A 9,859-nucleotide genomic window follows, 5' to 3' on the forward strand; every position below is an offset into this window, starting at 1 on the left:
AAGACTGCCGTCATCATTATCATGTTTAATCACTTTCAGCAACCTTTTTAGCTGCATAGTTTGTCACTGTCAGCTTTATCAGTACAACACTGCACATAAATAGATTCCACACATGCTTTTACACCTCATTATAATTAATTTGAGCTACTACACTCAACAGGATCACATTTTAATTCTATATTGATTGCAATCATCCTTAATCCATGTTTGGCACTGAATAACTGGATATTATTCACATATAATTATCATCTTCTTCTTTCCTATTTAAAATATGTGTATCCTTTTGAGCAGTATTATCATAAATATTGCCAACATCTTACATTTCATTGACGTCTTTGTTGAGATTTTTGCCAACTAATTTCAAACCCATGAATGTTGTTGTATCAGTTTTCAACAGAAGACACGGAGATGCAGCACATGTTTGGTTAATAAATGTCTTTATTTGGCTTTGAGAGGAATATCACTGCATGAGATAGCAGCACATACAGTCACAGTTGTATAGCAGAACGGTCTGGAAAGTGTCAGCACTCTTCTGCCTCCCCAGAAACAAGTGAGATGCAGGTGAAATCACGTCTTATTTTAACTTTCATTCATGGTTAAGGCAAGATTTTTAATTGAACACACAACAAGCAAAAATCTATCCCATCCAGTAGATATTCAAGCTCCAAGTATCAGGCCATGCATTCATGCCCGTTGGTTGATTCATTTGTCAAAAACTCAAGGCTGAGGGAGTGACATGATGAACAACAGTGATGAAAAACAGTTCAGGGCAAAGTGACAGAAGAGGTTATGGTGAAAATAGCCCTTATATGTGACTCTGTACCATTTAACCATGGACCCAGCAGCATCTGCCCCGCCTGCCACTTGCAGTCTGGGCTGAGGGCTGTCAGTGTCACCATCAGCTGCCTGGCACTGACAGCTACACCTTCCTTCACTTCATTTCCTATTTCCAGCTAAATGAAACAAAAGCACCATGTGAGGAGAAAGAAAACAGGCTGGGTTTCTCTAAAAAATAAAGATAATGAAATACTAAATACTCTGTCATGTGAGAAAAATTCCTTGACAAATGAATCAGTCAAAGGGGTGGTTATTTATATTCCCAAAATATATATAGCAGCAATTTAAACTCTACATTTTTCATTCCCAAAGATGCACTCCCTCGTGGAGAAGCTGCAGTGCTCCTCCGTTCCATCACCTGAAAATACCACCCGCCCTCCCAGTAGTTTTTTCTGAGCTCTGAGTTGCCATTATTGCCGTGCTGTGACACTGCAGTAAACAAAAGAGAGATGAAATGCAGAACTAAGAGAATAGTGGAAAAGAGTGAGGCATTCACCTGCTGTGCGAAATGTGCAGCTGGACTTCCATTTCAGATAGAAGCAGTTTTTCCTCTAAACCTTCCTGCTTAACATTCAGGAGTGAGCTGGTGGAGCTTCGTTCTACCATAAAATCTTCTACTCACAGGACTCCCCAACTTTTATATGTAAAAATCAAGTAGCACCATTAAAAGTTGGACTGGCTGTTTCTCGTGCTCCAGGATCTGTGTTTATCCTAAGTCTGTGTGCTGACAAAGTTGTTACTTTCAAGATATTTGATTGCTTGAATATTAATCATTAATGGCACATTTATTGTTGCTCATATGGAGGAAAAAACATTCCTACTTCAAACTCAAGAAACTTTGTGCCATCATGCTAGTTTCGGCGCTTCTCTCTGCACTTCTGTGATGTAAAATCATGACGACGGCAGCGTATGGAAATGATTTAAACGCTTCTGCCACTGTAGTGCTATCTAGTCCTTTCTAAAGCTCCTTCTCTGTCTAATAAGGTTTAAATAAATCACTTCTGAATTACAGAGCAACCAGAGACAGAAAAACACAGAAGGTGTGAGGCATCTGGAGTGTGCAGATTTGTGTGTGTGTGTGTCTGTGTGTGTGACACAGAGATGATGTGAACAGATCCATAAGTGACTGGTGGGATGTGGACTGCGTTATTGATGATGATGATGATGATGATGAAGAAACAAGCAGTTTAGCTCTTGCTGTTCTTCCCGGTGGGGCTCTCCTTCTTCTCCTTCTCCTTCTCTTTTGGCTTCTCCTCTTCCTTCTCCTCCTCTTCCTCCTCCTCCTCTTCCTCCTCTTCTCCCTCTCCCTCACCTTCACCCTCCTCCTGGTCATCTCCCTCCTCTCCCTCCTCTCCTTCTTCTCCCTCCTCACCCTCTTCTCCCTCCTCCTCTTCTTCTTTCTCCTCTTCTTCTCCCTCTTCCTCCTCCTCTTCAGGCTTGGCTCCGGACCTCCTGTAGGCTCCGAGGGTGTAGGTGCGGGCCGACATGTAGGAGAAGCCGGGGTAGCCGGACTGAACCATGGCGCCGCCGACAGAGCTGAGGCGGCACTCTTCACCTTCCAGCAGCTTCCTACAGACACAAAGAGACAAGAGGTGACATCACATCCTGGTCTGGATTTGTTGCTTGTATTATCACAGTCTGTCTCTCATGAGGGATATAATGTTACTGCAGTATCAATGGCAGCACCTCTGGCGTCTGTTCTAGGTGACGGCTTAGATAGATGTAAGGTTTCACATTGTACCATTTCCCATTATTTATCTTATTACACTGGGAAGGATTGATATCTCTGAGAAAGCACTGAAAACCACATTTTAGAACATTACGATGTTGCTGTAGACCAGTGGTTCTCAAATTTTTTCTGTCAGGCCCCCCTTCGGAGGACCAAAAAAATTCCACGCCCCCCCAATAACTTTATATATATATATATATATATATATATATATATATATATATATATATATATATATATATATATATATATATATATATATATATATATAAAAACTGCGAAAACATGAATATGCAGGGCTGTGTTATTTTATCTGATTCCATTTTGTTGTTTTTCACAGTAAAGATCAGGGGTGTCAAACTCATTTTAGTCCAGGGGCCACATAAAGCCCAATCTGATCTCCAGTGGGCTCCACCAGTAAAATCACAGCATAATAACCTATAAATAACCACAACTCCAACTTTTCCCATTTGTTTTAGTTCAAAAAAGCACATTCTGAAAATGTTCACATTTAATAAAGTATCTTTTTACAAAATATTATGAACTTGAAATTTCTTAAGGAAAACACGTTCAGTTTCAACAGTAGCCTATTATGCCTCAGTTCATCATTTACACATGCATTGTAACTGCCAGATCACAGTTTATCTACAAAACCACAAAACATTCAGTCACAGGTATCTGCAACTGAACAATCTAGTATTTTACTTCATGATCAAAACAACTTGTCAAGGTCTAGAAATTATTTTAAATTTACAGTTTTACACATTTACAATTTACAGTTAATGTCATTGTAATTTTTATCCTTTGTAAAGTCGACCCGCGGGCCGAAATGGACCGTCTGGCGGGCTGGTTTTGGCCCGTGAGCCACATGTTTGACATCGCTGGTAAAAATAATCGGAGCAGATGAGCCGAGTACGTGACGTTATCAAGTACGCTGGTGTTCCGACTGCACATTAACGATGCATTCTCCCGTTCTCGGGAGTCCGTACTTCCGAGTCCGAACCATAGACATAGACACATAGACATAGTGTATATGTCTATGGTCCGAATGGCCAGCGCATATACAGTCTATGAGCCAGAGCAATTTCCACACTGTTGTACGCCGCGAAAAACAGGCCGACGTTAAAACAGGCCGACGTTAAAACAATAATTCAGCTAATTGTTCCGTGTAGACGGACCTGTTCCTCCCAGTCGCCCGCGCCATCCTTGACATGACTCTACGCCGTCCCAGGGGGGCGCGCCCCACTATTTGAGAAACACTGTAATTGTTGGGTGAGACAGGATGCATGACATGCAGGAAAGGTCCCTGGATCAAAATGAAATCATGCCATGTCTCAAAAAATAGGCCACTAGGCGCCCCACTAGAGTTCCATTCTAAAAGTGCTTAAAATAAATGCTGTACTAGATGTGAAGTTCATTGACGTGCGCATTTTCAGCTGATAAAAAATCAGCTGAAAACTTGAATGTGAGCTTCTAATTCAAAGGCAGACTTCTGGCTGCCCTGCTTTGTTGACTTAAGTGGATTTTGAGAAAGTGTATGTAAGCCAAGCTGTAATGGAATTTTGCATGTAAGGCATTCATAAAAGCCAAATAACAAAAACAACATTCATTTTGATAATATTTCATTTCGAAAATAAAGAAGGAACTACGTAAAATAAAAAGAAAAACAAAAAGCTCACTAATCATTGATTCACCCCCCCCCCCCCAAAAAAAAAAATCACTCCTGTGTATTAAAGTTACATATTTTATTTATTCAGCCCTAAAATGACTTAGATCTCCACCTATCCCTCCACTGTTTGCTGCAACTCAAGGACACCAGCTCACCTACGACTCTGGTCAAACACTGTAAAACTTCTCTACACTACACAATGGCATATTGTAATATTGAAGTAATTCATTCATATGTGTTCAAACTGTAAAACCTACAGAAGAAGGATAATGATACCCTGCAAGTTGATACATAAAAAATCCATAATGAAAGTCTGGATCTGTGTTTTCAGTTCACTGCACTTTCAAGTTGGAAATGTTAAGTCATTATGTTAATGGATTACTTAGCTAATAATGTATTATTCAAAATAGAAAAACACCACATGAGCATGCTAACAAAGTAAAAATCAGATTTTCACCACAAGGGCTTGAAATAATTCATGAATAGGGCGTCGTGTTGTCAAGTTAGTTCAATTTCCCAAATGATTGCTCATTTATTGTTTCTAATATAACAGACCTGTAGGCAGCAATCTCAATGTCCAGAGCCATCTTGACGTTCAGCAGATCCTGATATTCACGCAGGTGACGGGACATTTCTCCTTTGGTGGTACGCAAGGCAGCCTCCAGCTGCTGGATGGTATCCTGCACAAACACACAATATTGCATCATGAAATACTCATTATCTTGTCATGCTGTCACATTAGCCAAACATTTGCCTTGTAACTTATATTATTAACTGTTATTCTACCTCATGTCAGGTACGTACCTGCATCTCTCCTATTTCATTGTTATGGCGATCCTCCATCTCGGCAATCTGCCTCTCCAGAGCCTCATTGTGGCCCCGGAGGGCCTCGATCTCCAGGGTGCGGGCCTGCACCTGCCTGCGGTACTCACTCAGCTCCTCCTTCGAGTGCTTGATGGCGTCCTGGTTGCGGGCAGCCGCCTCAGTCACGGTGGCAAACTTGGAGCGGTACCAGTCCTCTGCCTGGGCCTGGTTCCTGGCTGAGAGGTTCTCATACTGGGCTCGGATGTCCTTCAGGGCTGCAGCCAGGTCCGGTTTGCTCATGTCCATCTCCACCGACACCTGGAGACAGGACAAGACTTTTTTCTTAAAAGCAGAGACATTTTTTTAATATGAGTGATAGCTATTATTAGGTTCAGACATAGAAATACCAGCACCATTTCAAAATTTTGTAATCAGTAATTCCTATAATTTCAAAAAGTAAGACTATGTGTGTTTACATTTAGAAAACTGCAGACTTGTTCACATTGCTTTTTTTTTTTTTTTTTTTTTTTTGCTCATTGCGTCTGCATCACACGAGATTATTTTCCTGTTTATTAATTTGGAAAAATCTAACAAGACCAAATGAAGTTTAAAGTGGCCTAAAAAGTAGGTAGTATCTAGTCCAGAAAGTCTGATTCAGAGGGGAAAAAGTTTTTTCTCTAAATACTTAGAGCCTGAATATCTTAGTCCTTCTCTGGGTAGTTGAGTTTACTTGTGTTTGTTCTTTCAACAGTAGTGACTGTAATTCAAAAACACTTCAACACACTGGTTTGCTGAAGTTATTGAATTTCTTCACAGATGACAAAAAAGCTTTTTAAGCCACTCCATAATTAATGAACTGACCCCCCTGATGAAAACAATACCATTTCTTTATATATTTCTCAAAAATATAGCGAATAATTAAATAATCTAATTCTTCAAAAGCAATTTAATGCTTTAGCTGACTGCAGGTAAAGGCTATTTCCTCTGCTGCACAGCTGCATTCATTTAGAGTACACTCTTTTCCTGCACTGTAGTCAGACACTATTTCTCCTGGTGACATATACAGAAATGTATAAGGTGAGCAGGGTGTTGATGAGCTGAGTTGCAGTGCAGTGAGGTGGACTGCTGCAGGATTGATGAATCGACTGCTGACTCAGGCTCTTCTGCTGAGGAAAGCTGTGCTGTCAATAGCTTGCATGGCAATAATATTCCCTGCGGGGAAGAGGAGAGACCCTGGAGAAATCTACCCAGCAACCATCACTGAATGGCTTACTCAATACTGGTGTGCATTCACTTAACGGATTTCTCCTCAAAGTTGCACTAATAGTTGGTGCGTGCACTTCAGAGTGAAAGTTTCTTCTTTTTAGTTTTCAGTCTGAATCATGATGAGATTTAGCCCTGTTCTATTAATAACAGGGCCATAAATTCTCAGGTTCAAGTTCTACCCCAATCGATATTATTGATGGTTTTGTAAATGAAAACAATACATGCGCGCATTTAGCCTGCAGTCGGTTCACTTTTTTGACAAACTGTCAGTATTTCCACTGTTGTGTTGCTGTTAAATAGGTCTAGCTGCTTAAACTGTAGCTACAGAAAACAGATGCCAGTGCACCGCTGCCTGCTGCCCCTTGGGACGACCACACCCCTGGATTTATGCGCTATTTCTCCGCATTTTTCTCCCCCCCTCCGCCCTCCCCCCTTCTCACCTCCATTAATGAAAATATCACGATTATCCCACAACATGAACTAGCTAATGGCTGCTCTTAACCCAACTTCACAACGACCTTGACGCACTAAGAGTATTTGTATCATAAGGAGGAACCCTGTAATGAGATACTCACATTATATCCCCCCGGAGAATTCAGTTTTACGACACAATCGACACAGAAAATGCGTTGCCGACCACATTCACTTTATTAGCTTTAACATCTTTAAGTTTTCACGGGCGCGTGACGGAGCGGGCGGGACGCTGCAGGGACGCGCGAGACCCCCTGAATTGTGGAGGATGGAGAGCGCGCGCTGCTGAAACGGAACTGCAGTGCCATCAATTTCCCGGTGCGCAGTGTTCGGAGAGGACGCAGCTGTCCGCCACCGAGACACGGTCACGGAGCTGCTCACACTCTCCTCAACTCTGACACCTCCATAGGCTTGGTTTCTGAATCCCTTCAGTGTTTAGAGAAACCTGTGAGCCTAACGTGTGAGCACGCGACTACAGTCTGTAAACAGACCGTGGACCTGCGTGTTTGGCCGTATAAAGTATTTTACAGGTGTCGAACAGCGATGGAGTCTAGTTAAAGGTGTAACGGTCTGCAGCTGCTCTTATCTGCGTCAGTCAGAACGTGAAAAAAACACAAGTTTACGTCTGTAGTAATGAAAAAGTGTGTCTATGAAAGATTTTAACATTTCTTGTAACAGAATATGTATGTTAAAAAATGTTTACAGCGTAGTCAAACAATAATTATAGTATTCTCTCGACTTAATGTGTTTGGTATATTTAAAATCCTTGTTTAGACTCTAAACAAGGTGATTTATGAATGAGTTCGATATACTGTATGATCCCTTTCCCTTATTTCTTCTACTGAATCTTTAAAATCATATTGATGCATTATTCAACATTCCAGTCGCAATATAGGGGCGGCTGTCACTTTTTGGTAAGTGGAAATTAGTTTTTTGTAAGTTGAACTGGTCTTTCATAGGTATTTCAACTGTAAATCCAGCTAGACTGATTAAACGTGAAGCACGCAGCAGGTCAAATAAAGCAGAAATGTAAGGAGAACTGCAACCAGCTCACTTTTGGTACAGCGCCTGTATGTAAAATCATTGGTCACACAGCGGTATTTTGTCTCTTGATTCTGCTGCTGTGTGATGCGTATATAGGGATTTTATTGTGTGTTGAAATAATTTGGAAAAACAAGGACGAGGCTTCAGTCAAGTCAGAGCACAGCCCCTGTCACTGTAGCACCAGTATTTTGTTGGTATGTGGGGATAAGAGCGTGCGAGCTAAAGAATTACTCTGTTACTGTGTTTCTGGTGATGTGACTTTGCTAATAACTCTGAGCGGGGAGAACAGAGACTGCTCCACCTGTGGCTCTGCGGGCTCGCAGGTGATCAGGGACGGTAGCTACCTGTGTGGCCTGCAGGGACGCCTGCAGCTCCTGGAGCTCCTCCTCATGAACTTTCCTGAGGAAAGCGATCTCGTCCAGCAGAGACTCCACTTTCTTCTCCAGTTCCAGACGGGCCAGGGTGGCGTCGTCCACGTCTTTCCGGTAGCCCTTCAGGGTGTTCTCCGCCTCCTCGCGCAGCCGGCTCTCCTCCTCCAGCTTCTCCCTCACGCGCTCCAGCGTCTCGTTCATCTGCACACAGTCCAGATGCATCTGACTCTTCTCGTGCGTCATCTCCTCCACGCGCGCCCGCAGCTCACGGATCTCCTGCTCGTACAGCTCGTGCAGGCGTGAGGGCTCGTTGTGGCGCTGCCGCAGCAGCGTCACCTCCGCCTCCAGCACCTTGTTCTGCTGCTCCAGGTTGTGCACTTTCTCAATGAAGGACACGAAGCGGTCGTTGAGGCCCTGCAGCTGCTCCTTCTCGTTGGTGCGGATAATCTTGAGCTCGTTGGTCACCGCGGTGGACTGGGTCAAGTCCATCGCGGAGTCCGGCATGGAGGAGAAGACGCGGCCGGGCGCCGCCGTCCTGCGGTAGGTGCTGGAGGACATCACGGAGGGGGACCCATAGGTGCGGTGGCTGCTGCGGTACCCAGCAGAGTGCAGGCGGGACGGGCTGCTGCTACCCAGACCAACACGACCAGGTCGGGGGGCATCTCCGAAGATCTTCCGATAGGAGCTGCTGCTGTAGATGTCGCTGGAGTAACTCATGTTTGCTTTAGTAGAGTCCGGCCGGTAGTTCTGCACAGGAGAGAAAAGTGCGTGTGGAGTTTAGGAGTGTGTGAGGGTGAGTGTGTGTGAGAGAGAAAGTGAGATGCGAGTGATGTCTGGCCAGGACAGGTGCTTTTATAGCGAAGGCGCAGCGGCGCATCATTTGACGCAGCAACAACAGAAGATGAGGGAAACCTGCAACCTTTTGCAGAAAGCCTCCACCCTCTGGGGAGACACGAACTCACTCATGCAGCTCCTCGTCTCTGTCCTGTAGCTCAGGCAGCACAACAACTAGTCATGGTCACGTTTTGTATGCAGGGACTTTCTATTACATATTTCATCTCATACATCTATTAAACTTCGCTTTACTTCAAGTTACTGTGTAACGATTACCTGTTATGTTTTGTTTTAATGACATGCAAATAAAATCGCATCATACTAAAATCACACGTGTAATCTCAGTGCATTCATTATGCCACCGGACTGTCTCATGTTACCTCAGTCCATACTGTCCACTGTCATTGCAGTTTTTCTTTGCTGTTCCAGCAGAATGGTAAATGGGATCGATGTGTCGAGCTGTGCGCCAAAGTGTGTTTTGGTGCTGCAGTCTGCATTCAGCCGCCCTCATCCCTCCGACCTCCGCAATATCGGAATACAGGATGAGACTCATTATAGTGGCCTGATTCCTGCACACACACACACAACCTCACCGCCTCATCTACAGCCCTGGACCGTGTAAAACACCAGTGTCCCGTGCAGTGGTATGCTGTTATATTGATTGATTAAAGCATCGAGATAATAAAATGTGTTTTTGTTGAATGTTGTTATCTTTATCACAAGATGGAATAATCATTACACGGTTTTTACAAAGTTAGGTCGCTTTTTGTGCGTGTAGGTGCATACACAGCTATGGTGCATATCAAAACTTGATTCCCAAATACCCAGAGGCAG

At 43.4% G+C, this 9,859-nt stretch overlaps 1 protein-coding gene across 1 annotated transcript; it reads right to left on the reverse strand.

The window, feature by feature from the left end:
* Positions 1-420: 420 nt before the first annotated feature.
* On the reverse strand, positions 421-9,031 carry zgc:65851 (uncharacterized protein LOC321113 homolog). The gene is made up of 4 exons (XM_023282884.3): positions 8,165-9,031; positions 5,040-5,357; positions 4,791-4,915; positions 421-2,406 (listed from the first exon to the last, which is right to left on the reverse strand). The coding sequence occupies exons 1-4, from the start codon at positions 8,906-8,908 to the stop codon at positions 2,025-2,027; spliced, it is 1,569 nt and encodes a 522-aa protein (XP_023138652.1). The 5' UTR covers positions 8,909-9,031; the 3' UTR covers positions 421-2,024.
* Between the last annotated feature and the right edge of the window lie 828 nt (positions 9,032-9,859).

Source organism: Amphiprion ocellaris, chromosome 6 (genome assembly GCF_022539595.1).
Source record: "Amphiprion ocellaris isolate individual 3 ecotype Okinawa chromosome 6, ASM2253959v1, whole genome shotgun sequence".
NCBI lineage: Eukaryota > Metazoa > Chordata > Actinopteri > Pomacentridae > Amphiprion > Amphiprion ocellaris.

Bases quoted from the DNA above. Each gene is read 5' to 3' on its own strand.
- zgc:65851 (XM_023282884.3), bottom strand. From the start codon at position 8,908: ATGAGTTACTCCAGCGACATCTACAGCAGCAGCTCCTATCGGAAGATC. The intron at 4,916-5,039 runs GTACGTACCTGA...GTGTTTGTGCAG, and splicing joins ATGAAATAGGAGAGATGCAG to GATACCATCCAGCAGCTGGA. The intron at 2,407-4,790 runs GTCTGTTATATT...TTGTGTCTGTAG, and splicing joins ATTGAGATTGCTGCCTACAG to GAAGCTGCTGGAAGGTGAAG.